General features: G+C 46.1%; 1 protein-coding gene across 5 annotated transcripts in view; it reads left to right on the top strand.

Annotated features, from left to right (window-relative positions):
• The window catches only part of LOC144104148 (uncharacterized), a 327,699-nt gene that overhangs the window by 266,582 nt on the left and 42,071 nt on the right, over positions 1-19,046 (top strand). For 4 of the 5 annotated variants that reach the window (XM_077636987.1, XM_077636989.1, XM_077636988.1 and 1 more), the window contains one exon: positions 9,010-9,158. The exons of the other annotated variant lie outside the window; for it this stretch is intronic. In XM_077636987.1, coding sequence (XP_077493113.1) covers positions 9,010-9,158 — 149 coding nt within the window. The remainder of the gene's footprint in view (positions 1-9,009; positions 9,159-19,046) is intronic. 5 annotated transcript variants of the gene reach the window in all.

Below are 19,046 nucleotides of genomic sequence, written 5' to 3'. Positions count from 1 at the left end.
GCAACCCATTTGCAACACCGTGTTAATTTGGATTCTAAATTTAACTTTTTCCTGCAAACTTACACACACACACACACACATGCACGCACGCACGCACGCGCACACACGCGCACACAGGCGCACACACACGCGCGCGCGCGCGCCCACGCACGCAAGCACGCGTGCCCACCCCCACGCACGCGCGCAGACCCGCGCGCAAGCAGAAACACACACACGCACGCATGCACACACGAACATGCCCACACGCAAGTAGAACGCCGTCGTGGTGGCTCAGTGCTTATGATGCTCGACTCCTGATAAGAAGCGAACTGATGAAGGGTGGTAATTTGGGCCTGTTGGTTCATCACGGAAAAGTAAAATATGCAGCGCAAAAAACGCATCGACGACAGAAGAAAGACAAACACAGCGCCCACACGAACTGAACTTTATTGCGCGCGCAAATAAAACCGTTTTCAGTTGGTGTGGGCGCTGTTTTTGTCTTCTGTCGTCGATGCGTTTTTGCGCTGCATATTTTTCTTTTCTGACGAGAAGACGCGGGTTCTGTGCTGGCCGCGACAGTCGCATTTCGGTGGCCGCGAAATGCTTTAGAGGCCCGTCTATTGTGCGGCGTCAGTGCTCGTTAAAGGACACCAGGTGGTCGAATATAGCCGGAGCCTTCCTCACGGCGCCCCCGCTACATTAAACCTCATAAAGCAAAAACCAAACACACACCAAGGCAGCACATTAGCTTGCATTAACGAATTGCAAGTAATAATGGGTGTACTAACGAGCTAATGTGGATTATCTGGGGTTCTTTAACCTGCGCTAACATCATCCGGTCCAGCAATTCTGGCTTCTGTGGCATAATGCCATATCTACGAATCCACAAAATTGGAACAAATGGGCTCAAATATGTCTTGGGTGAATATCGCCTACCGAATTTTTCAAACAGGAAATGTTATTTCTGACGCTTTGGTGCGACCTCGGATGTGTGAGCTGGGTCTCCGTGGAGTCGCAACGCAGCGGCGCCGTTTCCAGGGCGGTGTGTATCCCCCACAAGACGCCGCTGTCGGCGTCGGAAAGTTGACGGGATATCTTGCCAGACAGACGGAACAATATTATCGGCCTTCAAACGGGAGGGGTGGCCCGTTAGCCCAGCCAGCGGGGCTGACGCGACACCGGCGGCCGAGCGGCGCCTCTTTTCTACCGGGGAGCAGACCACGGCTATCATAGCGGTTGCTGCCCGAACAATAGAGTGGACGCACTCCCCCCTTGTTTCCCCGTTCAAACCGAAGCGACTTGTTCTCACACTTCTCCGCGTTTTGCGTGATACTTGCGCCGTCTTTGCCTTTCCGAGAGCTTCTCCGCGCGATTGTACTGCTCGTGGGACCCTCAGTGAAAAGGTTGTTCTTACGGAAAAAGCTTAAAGCACTTAAAACTTTCCACGGGCTAATTGGTCTTGATACACGGTGAATTGAATAATAATGACGGCGTCTTGTTTACTTACGGCAAATCAGAGTACAGAGGGCAAAACGCATGTAGAGAACACGTTGTTGACGTGTTTCGAGCTGAACAGTCGATATCTATAAATAACATTTGGTTATACATGGTTCGGATGTGAACATGTGCAGTGTAAGTCATATGATTTCATCGTCATTATTTGCCTTCCTGGTCGCAGCATCTTTAGGAGCCATGGAACGCACAGTTCGGTAGTTCTAGACATGTGTTTTGCCCTCCGTACATACACGGTCCCGTTCAAGCCAACAGAAGGCTTGTGGAGCAGGGCACACCAGCATGCATGTCGAAAAGCAGATCAGAGCGGACTACTCACATCACCTTGATCATGCGCGAGAAAGACACTCGTAAATTAAACGTGGGAATTGAAACTATCTTTGTGGAAATGAAAGCTAAATATAGCACAAGCATGTAACTCAGATTTAATTGCATTTTACGCTACCTGCTATACTGTGGGTGATAAGCAGGCAAGCATGTTCACAAAGTCCTTCTATGTGAAATAAAGTTATTAGCCATTTTTGGTGCGCTAGCGCTAACCCCCCCATCTTAGAAGTGTGCCTGTCCGAAGCCTCTGCGTGACATTGGGATTGCTGGGGAAGAGCGAACTGGGCCGCCCACCGCTGGGAGCACCTGCCATCGCAAGGCACGTCGCTGCACCAGTGCGGCAGTACTTGCAGCGATTTATTCATTTGCCATAACACCCACAGCGCTATTTACTGGCGCTAAGGGAGGGGGGTGTAGGAGAAGAAAAACGCAGATAGTACCTCCGCAGATGATAAAGAAAAAGTAATCATTGCGATGATAACGCCGTAATATGATACATATTGCCGCCAATCTTTGAACTGTTTTTTGTTCATTCTTCAAACGTTCCGACACCCGGCTATATTATTTCATTTGTGATCTAAGACGCGACCACATTTATCTCGATTGATCGCATCCAGGTGGAGCCGATTCTAGGTTATTCCACATTGCTATAACTTTGCACGCAGCATCTGGAAAGTTCGTAATCAGCAAGACTTTGATTTGAGCTAGTTAGTTGTAGCATGACATGCTTTACGCAAAAAGCGCACTAGCGCTAAAAGACGGAGAACCTTGCACAAAGCAAGAATGGTTAGGCAGTGCAAAAAGAATCACCAAATCCGCGCCACTGAATGCGCGGCTGATGCTGCTTACGTTGTGCCTCTAAGCTGCGGTCAGGAATACATCGGCCAGACAGGTCACTGCTTTAATGAAAGAGTGAGGCAGCACAAGATTGAGAGTGGAAGGCAGATACTGCGCCAGGTAGCGGGTTCTGGCCTGATTCCGCAGTGTTAATCTTGTAGTTTGTGTGTTTGGCTCTTGGATACTCGCAGGCTGACGGCGATCATGACTGGTGTGCGCTGCGGCCTGCTTGAGGGCCCGATTTTGTAGCTTTTACGCGGGCCACTTTTGTAACATAGCTGTAAACAAAAATGGGCACGGTTGCAGAAAGTGTTAACTGTACTCTCTACCCATCGCAATGTGCCGCCGGGTCAGCACACAAGCGTCAACTTCATCACTTAAGAACAGCAACATCACCTACTTCTTATTTCTTCGAACAAGAGTAGCGGCCAATAGCAACACGAGCATTGCAGTCGCACCACACACAGCTCGCATTCAAGAGGCCGAATGGCGAAGAAGCATTGCTCCATAGCCAGCGTCGGCGCCGCCATGACGCAAACATGATCACAGCACGAGACGCTCCATGCGCACCGCGATGGGTCGAACTCGACACAGCCACCCAATCATCCACTTTCATCTTAAGCGCGTCGGTTCGAGCAGACGTGGTCAAATGTATTATCACGACGTTGCAGTGATTGCTCCACGTCTGCACATATTTCCTCATCAACGCGCACTCCCTCACTCAATGTCGCTCGCTGGGTTACTCCCGACTCCGTAAGCCTTCGTGCCGTGAGTGTGGCGTTCCCGCTTCTTCGCCGTTGCTTGCGTCTTCCCTCCGAGGCTTAGCTGTGGCTGTTCGTGCGCGGCAACGGAGAAGGCGTGTGGCTCCCCGCCTTTCGAGTTCGCCTCGTATTCGTCCTGAGTGCAGAAACTGCGTCTTCCCCGGGAACCTTCATCCTAAGAACTAGCTCTCTGAAGCGGGAATTCACAACGGCCAGCACATGCAGAAAACGTTAGCCCGGAGTACGGCTCGGGCCACCACCCTCGCCCTCAGACAGTGCATCTTGCTCTCACCGAAAAACAGCGCGCTTACACGGGACAAAGAAAGAAGACAAAACACAGCGCTTACTTACAACTGCAGGTTTATTGCATTGTTCGCAATAAATACCGAAAAAAAAAACCAAATCAAGGCGAGGAAGATTTCCTTCTGTCGCATCATGTAGTCATGCTTATTCAAGATATTGAATCTCTTTTCTTTTTATTTATTTATTTATAGATACTGCGATGTAGCACAGATCATAGCAGGGTGGAAAAACAAACAAAATAAAAGCATGTAAACACTCAAATTCATAACATTTGCAGGCGCTTTTCAAACATCGATAAAGAATTATGATTAACAGTCGTGCTATAAAGTTTATTCCATTCAGTAATTGTCCTCGGAAAAAAAAAGAATATTTAAAGCAGTTATTTCGTGCGTTCAAAGGGGATATTGTTAGTGCATGCCTTTGTCTCGTGTTATAGCCTCAGGAGTAAGCAAAATAATTAGAAGTATTAACTTTATGATGACCTTTTATGAGCTGGAAGAAAAACTTTATTCGACAAACACGACTGCGCTCAACAACTAGGGGTAAACCACTTCGCCTCACGAGCTCACTTACAGATGCACGGCCATATGAGTTTAAAACAAATCTAACTACCTTATGCTGTATTCGCTCTAATTTCTGAATGTTTGTTACCGTGAAAAAGTCCCAGATGATTACAGCATACCCTAGTAACGGACGGATGAGGGAACTGTATGCCAATAGAGGAACACTAGGTGGGGATGACTTTAATGAGCGCCTCAAGAAGAAAGTTTCCGCATTGAATTTCCTACGACAGCGTCTACGTGTTTTGACCATGAAAGGTTGTTAGTAATCCATAGGCCCAAATATTTATGCTCTGTCACCTCTAATAATGATATGTTGTTAGTACAGTACACAAAGTGAAGAGATATTTCCTTGTGTGTAATTTTCATCAAAACGGTTTTTTTCAAAATTAATGCACATCTGCCATTTGTTGCACCATGCAACCACCCTCGCTAGGTCATTATTTAGACGTATCTGGTCATCAACTGAAGACACCACTTGACAATGCCATCGATGGTGCGCTAACGCATGACGCGCCTTTCCTATCTATGATGAATGCTTCATACAGCTCGCGCTTATGCTCATGATTATACCGCCTCAAAATCTGGCTTCTTCCAAGGATGGGTGTGCAATGACAGGCAGAGACGTGTTTTGCCAGCGTGCTGCCGTGTCCCATGCGGATGTTATTGGCGTGGTCTCGTAAACGGTCGTTTATGCAGCGTCCACTTTGACCCACTCATGATTCACCGCATGACAGCGGTATCTCGTAGATTACTTCCGTGTACATTTTTTCATGCTTCTTGCTGCACCGTGCTGGTTTTGGGGCATCTTCGTTCACCATTCTGCAAAGCGAATCGAGCTTCCTGGGTGCAGTCAGGATAAGATTCACTCAAGCACGCCCTACTATCTTCTTCAACGAGTGGCTGATCCCGTGCAGATGCGGCATAACAGCCATCTTCTCTCTTTCTTTCCGTGGCTTCTTCGGGAGGCTAGATTGGCGGAGATCATTCAGGAGCTTGAAGCCGATCCCTAAAATGAGGGCATCCGGGAAGCACGCTTCGCGTAGACGTTTCAGCTGGCATTCCATGCTAGCTTGCTATCGGTGATGGCACGATCTTTCGAGGGAATTCTTCAAGGCGCCCAAAGCTATTGCTCGTTTGATAAGCTTCGTATGCGAGGAAGAGTACCGCAGAAGGCATTTCTTAGGCCTCGGAGCATAACACCAGCGCAAATGGTCCTTATTCGAGAACAACCGTAGGTCAAGGTACTGAAATTGGCCTTCGTCAGGCAGTTCTTTCGTCAGCTCAAATTCTCCCAAATTTTCGGAGAAGACCTTAAAACTGCCTCCACGTCCTTGCCTTGGTCCTTGCCTTGCCTCCACGTCCTTGCCTGGAGGAAAGTGCATTAACTCACTTAATCACTGCAGTGTGTTGCCATGAAAACCAGAGCAAAATAATACTCATCTACACGCAGCAGACGACCCACAATCACACGTCAAAGTTAGCGAACCCTTCCCGGCGACTTTTTCATGCTCGCACCTTCCTCCGTCCCCCGCATCTGTGTAGACAAGGTGAGAGGTGGCCATTGGCTAGATTCTTTCATACGTCAGGTAGCTACCGTGGCCGCGGCCAATAAGCCGCTTATCTCCGGCGGGTCGGGAAGCTCCGCTCCCAGAGGGGGGTCGGCGAAGGAGCGCCTACCTTCCAGCGTGCAAAAAGTGACGAGAGGAGAGGGAAGAGCTCGAAGACGCTGAAATTCAAATTTTAACTACTGATAACTCAGCTTCTACAAAGCGCATTTAAAAAATCCTTGCTGGGCACTAGTCGTGAAGTGGCGTGCTTCATTATCCAAGGCATGCCGCAACTTAATTAGAGCCCCCTTCACAGCCCCTTTAAGTATAATATTGTGATGACCCCCATAATGCGCAGGTCCACACGGGACGGAGAGGCAAAGAGACACCGTATGGCTCAGTTTAAACAAACAGGTATATTCAATAATTACACATGATTAAGGTTATACATCAGAGGCTGGGGCGTCCGAGCTTACGTGCCGACGACTTCATGGGGGCGATGGAGTGGCTCCGGAGTTGGGCTCGAGCGGTTGCTGGCAGAAGCTGCACGCCGTCGGGCTTCGGCGCTGAAGGTTCTCTTGGCGAACGATGTCGTCCTGAGCGTCTATGCAGTAGAATTTCAATAGTCGTCCGTTTCTTCGAGGATGGTTCACAAACCCTTCCTCTAGTGTCGTTCGGCTTGGAAGATGAACAGGAGGCGAGCTTGTAGATGATGACAGCAGAGCATATTTTACAACATACATATGCAGAGAGTTAAACTGGAAAAAGCAGAACTGAATTTACAAAAGAACAAACTTTGCACTACTTTACTCATCGACCGGGCAGGTTAGTGCCTAAGTAGCATCACATTACATGCTAAGCATGGAGCCCCAGCTCAGACTGGACTGCATCCGTTTACATGTGCTTTTAAGCACTTGATTAACAAAGGACTAAGGGCGGTCATTTCCAGTGGCCCGCCCAAAGCATCAATTCTCCAATCCAAAATAACATGCGAGGTGGGGACCACCCCTTGGGTTGGGCTTAGCCTCGACCCCAGAGTCTGTTAACAATACAAACTAAATAAACAACAAAAACGCCACCACTCTCTCTCAAGTGAGAGTATACACAGGCTCTCTCTTCGGAGCTAATTCACTAGCGCCTGTCTTTCCACATTCTTGGCGAGTACTGCCTGTCCGCCATGACAGGTGTCCGTCGCGGCCCTTCTGGGAATGCCCTTTTGTTCACGAGGCACGGCGGGAAGCTGTGGGTGCCTTCCCGGCGATAGCCCACGTCGAAAGGGGAAGGAGGGAAAGAATGTTGTCTTCGCGGTAGCGCATAGCGTCGGCTGTGGTACGGCGCGCTCTGGCCCGCTGACAGCTCCCTTGTCCTGGAATGTGCCCGGAAATTGGGGAGGATAAAGCCTGTTTCCCCGCGGCGGCGGCGGCGGGTCCGGTTGTTCTGGTCGTCACTCAAAGAGCATGGCTGGGTAATTGATGATGCCGCTGTCACGGGTCTCCGTCTACGCCGCGCCGTCGAACGTGGATCCTCGTAGCACACACGGAATGTCACAATATTATTTGAAGAACGCCGGAGGAAATTGAACGATATCATGTGTGCAGCAAAATATTTAAATCCTTATACAGAATGAGCGTTGACTCACTGTGGCGGAAAATGGGAAACTAACCAGCAAGTTTACAGGAAATGAGGGCGAAAAAATAAAGAGCTTTCAATGGAGGTAAAAAACGCAGAAGGTAAGAACAGGAATAATTGAAGGAAAAAGAAGCAGACCGCTGGGCTATGTAGTAATTGAAAAACGTCAATAAGGAAGGTATCGTTCTATGATAAGTGAAGAGACAGCGACCTCCTCTCTGAAGCGATCTCAGGGTGTGTTAGAACGCGAGGAGGAAGAGAAAAAAACATTATTTATTCATTTAAATTATTCGACAATTATAATTTTTTAAGTATCAGTTATTTAACTATTCTACTTCGCTGCCTCACACCTTTTTTTTTTCCCGCTCAAATATTTCCTCGGTCTTCATCACCATACGTTGGCCAATCCCCTCGCGTGGGTATGTGCCATGTTCACTTAGGTACACAACAACATCAACAGTTGAGGCCAGCACGAAGGCCCAGTGAAGAAGAGCGCTTGCTCCGCCAAGGGCCGCTGGTAATCTGCCGAGACTGAGGGAAGCCAGGAAGGAGAGGGAGGGAAATAAGGAGAGCTCATGGCAGTGTTAAGTGAGTGCACAACGTGTTCTGTGTCTGCCTTGGTTTCTGGACAGTTGGGACAGTGAGCTGTGTGACGCCTGCACAAGTTGCAGAGCATCAGTGGAGTGACGAGAGTTTGAACTTTCCGAGGTACGTGTGCTTGTGGCACTTCCAGTGACGGGGCAGACTGGGGACTTGGGGTAAAGCTGCGAAAAGCAATTCAACTAAGAGGATGACACATGTGCAGTGTGTGGTAAATCTTTAGAGACAAACCAACATTTTATACTAAAATGGGGTAGTATCCATCCCTATGTCGAAGGAGGCACAGTCACTCTCCCTGAGGCCGCAGGGTCTGAGATAGCAATGGTCATGTGAATGAATCTTCGGTCGAAGTTGCAAGAAGCGGTTGGAAGATTGGTGGCTAAAAAGGAGTGTGGTAATGTATGTCTACAACGGAAGTTTAAAAGTTGTATTTATAAGGGAAAATTCCTAATTTATACAAGACCCCACGAAGTTTGACGAATTGCTTAGCGAAATGTAAAGCAAAGAATGACGGATGATTTAGAGCGATTAAGCCAAATTCTAATTAGCTGCGCTCGCACTTGGATTTCCATTTCGGTTCCAGTTCGAGGCTATGCTTAAGTGGGGTCCACTGCGGCAGCAGTTGACGACGAAGCACCGAGGGAGGAGCGGCGTTGACGAAGTGGTTTAACGGAGTGCCCAGCTATATACAGGCGGGGTTTCAGAGCCCACATGCGGCCATCGAATGTTTAAACGTAAAGTGCCCTGCATATAGTTGCCCAGAAATCCTACTGGCAGGTTTCCCGCAACCGGAGGACCGGTTGCACCTGCCAGAAGCTTCGGACAAACATAGGCGGAACTCGAGACTAGGGACTTTTAGTGGTTGCGCACTAAAAAAACCAGCGGCACGCTCGCAACTTCCATCCGTATGCATGCGCTCCTTCACCTCCGCCTGTTTATTTTCTCATGCAGCGACAACAAGCTGACGTCCCTGCCCCACGACATGTTCGAAAACATGCCGGTGCTCGAGAGCGTCATGCTGAGCCGCAACAAGTTCAAGACGCTTTCGCCGGCTCCGTGGAGGCCCATGCTCCGGCAGCTGCACTCCATCAAGCTGGACGGTGAGGCCATGGATCCTTTGCGCAGCTCCCGACGATTAAAGGGTCCATGAGAAGAGAGGGTAGTTTGGCCGAAAGGTGTACAAAATGAGGTGCAATGCAGGCACCATTCGTTTCCAATCGGCGTCCTAATCGGTTTAGAGGTAAGGAGCCTCAGTCGGGTGGCGACGAAACATGCACAATTCTCCGATATCTTAGCAAACACGATCCTGGCTGCGGTGGTCGCATTTTGATGGCGGCAGAATCTTAGACGCCCGTGTAGAGCGTCAGTGCATGTGTGAGTGCACGTTAAAGAAACCCCAGGTGGTCCATATTTTCCGCAGCCCTCCACTGCGGCGCACCTCATAGCGTGAGCCGCTTTGGGAGTTTAAGACCCTCTATAAAATCTTAAGAAATAAAGCGTCTTTTGCTGTCGACTAAACATCAACACAGCCAGAGAGATTCACCCAACCGATTTCTGTCAATAACAGAAATTTCGTCAAGTTTTCCTGAGTGCCTCTTTCAGTCATAGAAGAACATGAAACAACGCCGCTCGATTTCTGGATAGAGAACCGACTCCAGCTAAAAGCAGATTGTAATGAAGACAAAAACTGCATTGGATTTCAGCAAAGCTTCACATGAATGTGCTTGAGCGTGCTACTCGCGAACATTGCTTTGGTATGTGATATATACCAGCGCGCCCCACCACCGAGTTTTAGCAATACGTAACAAGATGGCCTTTCTAGCCTAGCAATACCGGTGTAGGCGGACGTAAGGAAAAAAGTTTATCATGTTAATTACTAGCCTGGTTTGCTGTCATCTACACGTTAGGTTGAGAACTATTACCAATGGGCGTCATCATCATCAGCCTTACACGCCCACTGCAGGGCAAACGGCCTCTCCCATATATACTGAAGTAGGAGGCTCTGGGGGGCTTCTTGGTTCACTGTAATCGAACGAGTAAAACTGCACAAAGCGAACGAGGCGAACGGCGCAGGTAAGCAGTGACAAGGTGCACACTTCCAACTGATGTTATAAATGAAAACAGGTGATTTATAAGGCCTATGAACATAAGAAGAAATACACTAGCGCCGAAAAGGCCCAACGTAATGACAACAGCGCTACAAATAACACAGCTGTAACAGTACCTTCTCAAAATTCGATCTCTTCTCTCGTTCTTCCTTTCTTTCCTTCTTTCTTTCTCTCTTTCTTTCTTCGTTTCTTTCCTCGGTCCTTTCTCTCTTTGTTTCCTTTTCTCCCTCTTTCTCTCTTTCTTCCTTTCCTTCTTCCTTTATTTCTTTGTTTCCTTTCCTCTTCCTGTTTCTCCCTTCCTTTCCTTCTTTCTTTCTCCCTTTCTTTCTCTCTTTCTTCCTTTCCTCCGTGCTTTCTCTCTTTGTTTCGTTTTCTCCCTCTTTCTCTCTTTCTTCCTTTCCTTCTTCCTTTATTTCTTTGTTTCCTTTCCTCTTCCTCTTTCTCCCTTCCTTTCCTTCTTTCTTTCTCCCTTTCTTTCTCTCTTTCTTCCTTTCCTCCGTGCTTTCTCTCTTTGTTTCCTTTTCTCCCTCTTTCTCTCTTTCTTCCTTTCCTTCTTCCTTTATTTCTTTGTTTCCTTTCCTCTTCCTCTTTCTCTCTTCCTTTCCTTCTTTCTTTCTCCCTTTCTTTCTCTCTTTCTTCCTTTCCTCCGTGCTTTCTCTCTTTGTTTCCTTTTCTCCCTCTTTCTCTCTTTCTTCCTTTCCTTCTTCCTTTATTTCTTTGTTTCCTTTCCTCTTTCTCTCTTCCTTTCCTTCTTTCTTTCTCCCTTTCTTTCTCTCTTTCTTCCTTTCCTCCGTGCTTTCTCTCTTTGTTTCCTTTTCTCCCTCTTTCTCTCTTTCTTCCTTTCCTTCTTCCGTTATTTCTTTGTTTCCTTTCCTCTTCCTCTTTCTCCCTTCCTTTCCTTCTTTCTTTCTCCCTTTCTTTCTCTCTCTCTTCATTTCCTCCGTGCTTTCTCTCTTTGTTTCCTTTTCTCCCTCTTTCTCTCTTTCTTCCTTTCCTTCTTCCTTTATTTCTTTGTTTCCTTTCCTCTTCCTCTTTCTCTCTTCCTTTCCTTCTTTCTTTCTCCTTTTCTTTCTCTCTTTCTTCCTTTCCTCCGTGCTTTCTCTCTTTGTTTCCTTTTCTCCCTCTTTCTCTCTTTCTTCCTTTCCTTCTTCCTTTATTTCTTTGTTTCCTTTCCTCTTCCTCTTTCTCCCTTCCTTTCCTTCTTTCTTTCTCCCTTTCTTTCTCTCTTTCTTCCTTTCCTCCGTGCTTTCTCTCTTTGTTTCCTTTTCTCCCTCTTTCTCTCTTTCTTCCTTTCCTTCTTCCTTTATTTCTTTGTTTCCTTTCCTCTTCCTCTTTCTCTCTTCCTTTCCTTCTTTCTTTCTCTCTTTCTTTCTCTCTTTCTTCCTTTCCTCCGTGCTTTCTCTCTTTGTTTCCTTTTCTCCCTCTTTCTCTCTTTCTTCCTTTCCTTCTTCCTTTATTTCTTTGTTTCCTTTCCTCTTTCTCTCTTCCTTTCCTTCTTTCTTTCTCCCTTTCTTTCTCTCTTTCTTCCTTTCCTCCGTGCTTTCTCTCTTTGTTTCCTTTTCTCCCTCTTTCTCTCTTTCTTCCTTTCCTTCTTCCTTTATTTCTTTGTTTCCTTTCCTCTTCCTCTTTCTCCCTTCCTTTCCTTCTTTCTTTCTCCTTTTCTTTCTCTCTTTCTTCCTTTCCTCCGTGCTTTCTCTCTTTGTTTCCTTTTCTCCCTCTTTCTCTCTTTCTTCCTTTCCTTCTTCCTTTATTTCTTTGTTTCCTTTCCTCTTCCTCTTTCTCCCTTCCTTTCCTTCTTTCTTTCTCCCTTTCTTTCTCTCTCTCTTCATTTCCTCCGTGCTTTCTCTCTTTGTTTCCTTTTCTCCCTCTTTCTCTCTTTCTTCCTTTCCTTCTTCCTTTATTTCTTTGTTTCCTTTCCTCTTCCTCTTTCTCCCTTCCTTTCCTTCTTTCTTTCTCCCTTTCTTTCTCTCTCTCTTCATTTCCTCCGTGCTTTCTCTCTTTGTTTCCTTTTCTCCCTCTTTCTCTCTTTCTTCCTTTCCTTCTTCCTTTATTTCTTTGTTTCCTTTCCTCTTCCTCTTTCTCTCTTCCTTTCCTTCTTTCTTTCTCCTTTTCTTTCTCTCTTTCTTCCTTTCCTCCGTGCTTTCTCTCTTTGTTTCGTTTTCTCCCTCTTTCTCTCTTTCTTCCTTTCCTTCTTCCTTTATTTCTTTGTTTCCTTTCCTCTTCCTCTTTCTCTCTTCCTTTCCTTCTTTCTTTCTCCCTTTCTTTCTCTCTTTCTTCCTTTCCTCCGTGCTTTCTCTCTTTGTTTCCTTTTCTCCCTCTTTCTCTCTTTCTTCCTTTCCTTCTTCCTTTATTTCTTTGTTTCCTTTCCTCTTCCTCTTTCTCCCTTCCTTTCCTTCTTTCTTTCTCCCTTTCTTTCTCTCTCTCTTCATTTCCTCCGTGCTTTCTCTCTTTGTTTCCTTTTCTCCCTCTTTCTCTCTTTCTTCCTTTCCTTCTTCCTTTATTTCTTTGTTTCCTTTCCTCTTCCTCTTTCTCTCTTCCTTTCCTTCTTTCTTTCTCCTTTTCTTTCTCTCTTTCTTCCTTTCCTCCGTGCTTTCTCTCTTTGTTTCGTTTTCTCCCTCTTTCTCTCTTTCTTCCTTTCCTTCTTCCTTTATTTCTTTGTTTCCTTTCCTCTTCCTCTTTCTCTCTTCCTTTCCTTCTTTCTTTCTCCTTTTCTTTCTCTCTTTCTTCCTTTCCTCCGTGCTTTCTCTCTTTGTTTCCTTTTCTCCCTCTTTCTCTCTTTCTTCCTTTCCTTCTTCCTTTATTTCTTTGTTTCCTTTCCTCTTTCTCTCTTCCTTTCCTTCTTTCTTTCTCCCTTTCTTTCTCTCTTTCTTCCTTTCCTCCGTGCTTTCTCTCTTTGTTTCCTTTTCTCCCTCTTTCTCTCTTTCTTCCTTTCCTTCTTCCGTTATTTCTTTGTTTCCTTTCCTCTTCCTCTTTCTCCCTTCCTTTCCTTCTTTCTTTCTCCCTTTCTTTCTCTCTCTCTTCATTTCCTCCGTGCTTTCTCTCTTTGTTTCCTTTTCTCCCTCTTTCTCTCTTTCTTCCTTTCCTTCTTCCTTTATTTCTTTGTTTCCTTTCCTCTTCCTCTTTCTCTCTTCCTTTCCTTCTTTCTTTCTCCTTTTCTTTCTCTCTTTCTTCCTTTCCTCCGTGCTTTCTCTCTTTGTTTCCTTTTCTCCCTCTTTCTCTCTTTCTTCCTTTCCTTCTTCCTTTATTTCTTTGTTTCCTTTCCTCTTCCTCTTTCTCCCTTCCTTTCCTTCTTTCTTTCTCCCTTTCTTTCTCTCTTTCTTCCTTTCCTCCGTGCTTTCTCTCTTTGTTTCCTTTTCTCCCTCTTTCTCTCTTTCTTCCTTTCCTTCTTCCTTTATTTCTTTGTTTCCTTTCCTCTTTCTCTCTTCCTTTCCTTCTTTCTTTCTCCCTTTCTTTCTCTCTTTCTTCCTTTCCTCCGTGCTTTCTCTCTTTGTTTCCTTTTCTCCCTCTTTCTCTCTTTCTTCCTTTCCTTCTTCCTTTATTTCTTTGTTTCCTTTCCTCTTTCTCCCTTCCTTTCCTTCTTTCTTTCTCCCTTTCTTTCTCTCTTTCTTCCTTTCCTCCGTGCTTTCTTTCTCCCTTTCTTTCTCTCTTTCTTCCTTTCCTCCGTGCTTTCTCTCTTTGTTTCCTTTTCTCCCTCTTTCTCTCTTTCTTCCTTTCCTTCTTCCTTTATTTCTTTGTTTCCTTTCCTCTTCCTCTTTCTCCCTTCCTTTCCTTCTTTCTTTCTCCCTTTCTTTCTCTCTCTCTTCATTTCCTCCGTGCTTTCTCTCTTTGTTTCCTTTTCTCCCTCTTTCTCTCTTTCTTCCTTTCCTTCTTCCTTTATTTCTTTGTTTCCTTTCCTCTTCCTCTTTCTCTCTTCCTTTCCTTCTTTCTTTCTCCTTTTCTTTCTCTCTTTCTTCCTTTCCTCCGTGCTTTCTCTCTTTGTTTCGTTTTCTCCCTCTTTCTCTCATTCTTTCTCTCTTCCTTTCGTTCCTTCGTTCTTTCTCTCTTCCTTTCTTTCTTTTTTCCTTTCTAAAAGGGATCGATGATCCGCGGGGTCATTAGGACCGGTCGCCCGCTCTCTGTATACCACAGCTGCAGGCTCCCCTCGAACCCCCCCCACCCCCCTCCCCCCCTCGGTCCCGGGCGGCGGTGGAGCGCGCTGAAGAGAAGCGCCCGTATTGGGGTCAAGCGCCCCTGGCAGCGGTGGCCGCATGCTTAATCCTCGCATTCCGAGCTGTTTCACGCTGGAAGCCCCATCGTCTTGACAGACACTGGACGCGACGCGACGTTGCGACGAACATCTCGCGGGAAAACCTTGCAAAATAGTAGTCTTGTCAAGGAGGGGAGCAAGGGGATTGACGGATGGACAGCGGCGGCCAGATTCGAGAACCCCAACAAACGGGCATCGGCGTGGAATTTCAGCCGCGTATGCTCATCGAGAACGCTAATCCCCCTGAGAAAGTCAGGACCAAGCGGGCACTCACACACGGCGGAAGCACCCCGCCGGAGTCCGATGACAGCTCTAATTGCGGAACGGCGCCCGGGTTGACGAGCTTCGACGGAACAAAATGCTAATACCCTGGGAATGCCGAGACCGAGCGGGCAGGCATACCTGCGGACCAAGGGTTGTGGCGCATTCTGAGAAAATGGGTTTTTCTTTTTTGAAAGAAATTTGGTGTCAATTTTTTGTGTTGTTTACTTTAGGGAAAAAGTTATATGCCTTATGGACATAGGAGGGCCGTTCATACACCTGTTTAACCAATCACATTTCTAGTTTAACGCGATTGGACGCTTCCGATAATGGATAAAACCAGGGCCCGGAGCCCTGGAAAATCGATCTGGCCTAAGGTCAGGTGTAATGCATCTTCGCCTGTGCCGAGTAGGGGCCTCCCCTAGTGTTAGCCAGTTCCACATTTTTCTTGTTTAACCTTTTTGCCGTTTTAATTTGTCTCTTGTGCATCAACTTGTTTGTACTGTAAATATTTGTATATAAAACAGTCAAGTCGTACCCCCTTCAACACCTGCATCCTGATTCGTCGCAAGACCGTCTCTGACGGGGCACCCCTGGTGCGAAGAAAGCCTTCGGTCATCAAATCAAGCAACCGTCTCTGGCGGTGGGGCGACTCTCTTGCGGAGCTAAAGAACCTAGTAAGGCCTGCAAGAGAGACCTTACAACTTTACTCTTTCCGGCTTCTTTTCTTACTTTCTCTCTCTCTCTCTCTCTTTCTTCCTTTTCATTTCGTTTCATTTTTATTTACACCATAAAGATGCAAAAAGCGACCAATTTTCGCTTGAAGATAACCGAGCTCCCCAGTACGTGGCATACAGCGAACATACAGCAAAATGAAATATTAACATATCAATTCCTTCTCTGATAATAGTACATGAGCAACGTAGCATGCTGTATACAGCATACATGGCATACAGCAAATAAAATAGTAACACATATAATTCATACATGAGCAACAATAGCACGAGAACAAACACACAAGTTACGTATCACCCTTCCACCATTCAAATTTGATGAGGCACGACAGGAATCGGGCTTTAATGGAACGGGAGCTACATTTTTCACCTGTACGCTGCTAGAATATAAGGCATTTAAAAGTCGCGGTATAGCAGAACAAACATCTGGCGCCAAAGTTGCGTTCTAGTAAAACACGTTGCGGGGCTAGTTGGTTATGCATATTCTTTCGTTAAAATTTAAGCAGCGCTAACTTTTAGGACGAATACACAGAAGACATGACAGAATTTGCGTTCTAGAACTTGGAAAATGCGGCGAGTTGGGCGTGTTGGTACATGGTTTTCTGGAAAAGCAGCGCTGAACAGACGAGGACAGAGACGAGGCGACAAGGACGGGCGCTGTCCTTGTCGCCGTCCTTGTCGCCTCGTCTCTGTCCTCGTCTGTTCAGCGCTGCTTTTCCAGAGAACTTGGAACTTGCCAAAATTCTTGGTGTCGAAGTTGGTAGGTGGGAACATTTTACTTTAAATCTGGTAACTGCAAAAACACATCCTGATTATTACTGACAGACTTCTTATACCTAATACTTAAACAATATTCATATAATTTATGTATAGTGGCAATACTGAAGCGCTTAAATAGTCCCTGAGTATGGACATAAAAATTCACGTTTGGAATACAGCGAACTGCCCTTTTTTTGCAAAAGGCATATTTTGCCAACATTCCTGTGTGTAGAATGCCCTCACACTAAAAACCAGTAATTAAGGTAGGAAAGAAAGAGGGCGTTATAAATCATAATCTTTATGGAAACAGAAAATACAGTGAAATCTAGCAAGCGAGGGGCCCGTTTGACAAATTTATGAAGGGAGCCAACAGTCACCGAAACCAAGGTGCATAGGGGAACGTTAATTTTTTTTTTAATGTGTTGTGCTTATCAGTGGGATAATATTGCTTAGATTAATAAATCGCTTAAAGAAAATTACTTATAAAGCAGCAGAAAAAACAACCATGCCGCCGGTGGGATCCGAACCCACGACCTCCGAATATCGCGTCCGGTGCTATTACCAACTGAGCTACGGCGACGGCTGTCCAATCTGCTGCTCTCGTGGGTATTTATGTTTACTGGGTGTAAGCGAGCCTTGAGAGTGTTCACCAGCGCCACTAGAATATCGATAAACTGACATCGGTAACCAACGCTTAAATGGAAGACACGCCCCGCAGTTGGTTGGTTTTGTATTAAGGCAATGTAAAAAAATCTTTTCCGACCACCGTATGGACCTCCTGCATGTTTGTAAACAAACGAGGTGGCGCTGCAGTCGCTAGCGAGCTCGTGGTAGGCAAAAGGTCGGGGAGTGGCGTCGCGGATGGGTGTTGTGCGCGGGTTTTCAAGGCTTGTAGGCGCGTTTCCAGTTTCTGCGAATCATAGCAATGGTCGATGCTTCCAACTTAGTAATTTGTCGAAGTACACGAGCTCGCGTTGTCCACGTGCGGCCTAAAAAGAGAAATAGTTTGCCACTGTGTATTGTATATATGGTTAGTAGTAAACATGTAGAAAGCGTTCCTGCCGTTTATTTATGCGCTAGGCATTGAATAAACCAAAGTTTTGACACTCTGCACTAGCCGGAATGATTTTACTTCGGGACAGTAGTGAGGGGAAGTGCTGGCGTTGTTTCGTTGGAGCAGACATGCGCTCATCGTCTGCTGACATACGTACGTGTCGCTCTGCGCGAAAACTGGGGACAGCGTCGTGTCCCCGATCTCCTGTCTCGCTTAGCGCTGTTTTTAGCCGCATGACCACGCACCAGCCAGGCTGACTTGTCCTCTTGTTAAGCTGGTCGATTTGGTGAAAATTTTTGATTTCTAGAATTATTTTCTTTCCTAGCCCTGAAGTCTAGTTTCGTGACGAAAAATTATAGCAAAATATTGAGTACAAATTTATAAATTACGCTTTTTAGAAGTGTGGTCGTCAAAAATTGTGAGGTAATTTCTTTGATTTCAGTGCCGCATTTCTTTGACCAAAGCGAAAGTGAAGATGCCATAAACGAGGGAATAAACTTTAAGGTTCGTTTTCTTTTAACCTCCCTGCGTTTCCTTTTCATTCTCTCTCTCTCTCTCTTCTGACCTCTCACATTTTCTGCGACTGGATCACTCACCTTCGTAATTCGCATGAAAATCAAATGATTCCATTTGTCGCAAACTATTCCTGAGACGTTGAGGAGCGTAATAAATCTCTCGATTTTTTTCCCTACACGTGCAGTATTGTGTTAGTTATTTTTTGTAAGAAACGTTTTCATGTAACTATGCATGCATAAGTACTGATCATATAGAAAAAGAACTAATCGCGTCATCATACAGAACAGGGCTTTATGCACATGCTGGCATATAAGAACTGCGCACTATCTACTCAATTATTTGAGACCTAGCTTGGGGGGACTTGACGACGGTGTTAATTATAATTACCCAGAACTGCACAAGGTATAGCTATAAATAAAAGGAATGACTGAAACTAGCGTAGGAATTTCATATTTGCACCAAGTTTAGTTACATATCGCATGCATGAATAACGAAAACACTTTTCATGCCGCGTCTCCTCTCAATCTCGCCACGTGTCTGTTAGTAGCACGCCTGCGGCTGCTTCTTTCCAAACAAGCTTCGCGATCATGTATTACCTCATGAAACATGACACATGCATGATGCAATGAAAAAGCATATGGCGTTTAGCACACTTAAGGTACGCTATTCTAAGCACACCAACGCGACCGCGCAAGATTGACACAACTTACCAGACTTCTTTCTACTGGAATGAAATAATTACGTCGTCATATCAAGAAACAGTTTCAAGTAACTATTAAATGTCACAAAACGCGCCATTTAACCATGGTGTGCTATTAACAAAAAAACGCAATCCTTGGGGGCGAGTGAACCTGTCGGCGCCCCGTGCACTCCGGCTCAAGGTGATAAGTACGTGTGCAGCTACATATGTCTTTTTTTTCCTTGAGAAATTATCAGCCTACTATCCTGAAGTTCAGGTGAATGAACGTAGTATCTTGCATGCTATTAAGTGCATTGAGTGGCAGTGCCTATCGACTCCCAGACTTCGCGCTTTACTACCGTGGCCCAATGCCTGTTAGCCAGTTTCCGAATGCGGCATTTATGCGCGAGAAACCTATCGAGGCTAATTTAATATTTTTTATGCTACTACGCGGATCCAGCAGTGACGCAGCTGGTCAATATATGCTGCTTCTGCAGTGCACAGGCTTGAAGCAGCCGCCGGTAACTGCGGCAGCTGCGGTAGGCACGGGCAAGCGGAACCTGTTTTGCCTACCATGCGAAAGTCGCTGCTAACATCAGCGCCACCGCATCTTCGTGACGTCGCGGGGTGA

This window comes from Amblyomma americanum, chromosome 9, assembly GCF_052857255.1.
Source record: "Amblyomma americanum isolate KBUSLIRL-KWMA chromosome 9, ASM5285725v1, whole genome shotgun sequence".
NCBI lineage: Eukaryota > Metazoa > Arthropoda > Arachnida > Ixodida > Ixodidae > Amblyomma > Amblyomma americanum.
Note: the sequence above shows the minus strand (reverse complement) of the source record. Positions and strands in the feature narration are given on the sequence as shown.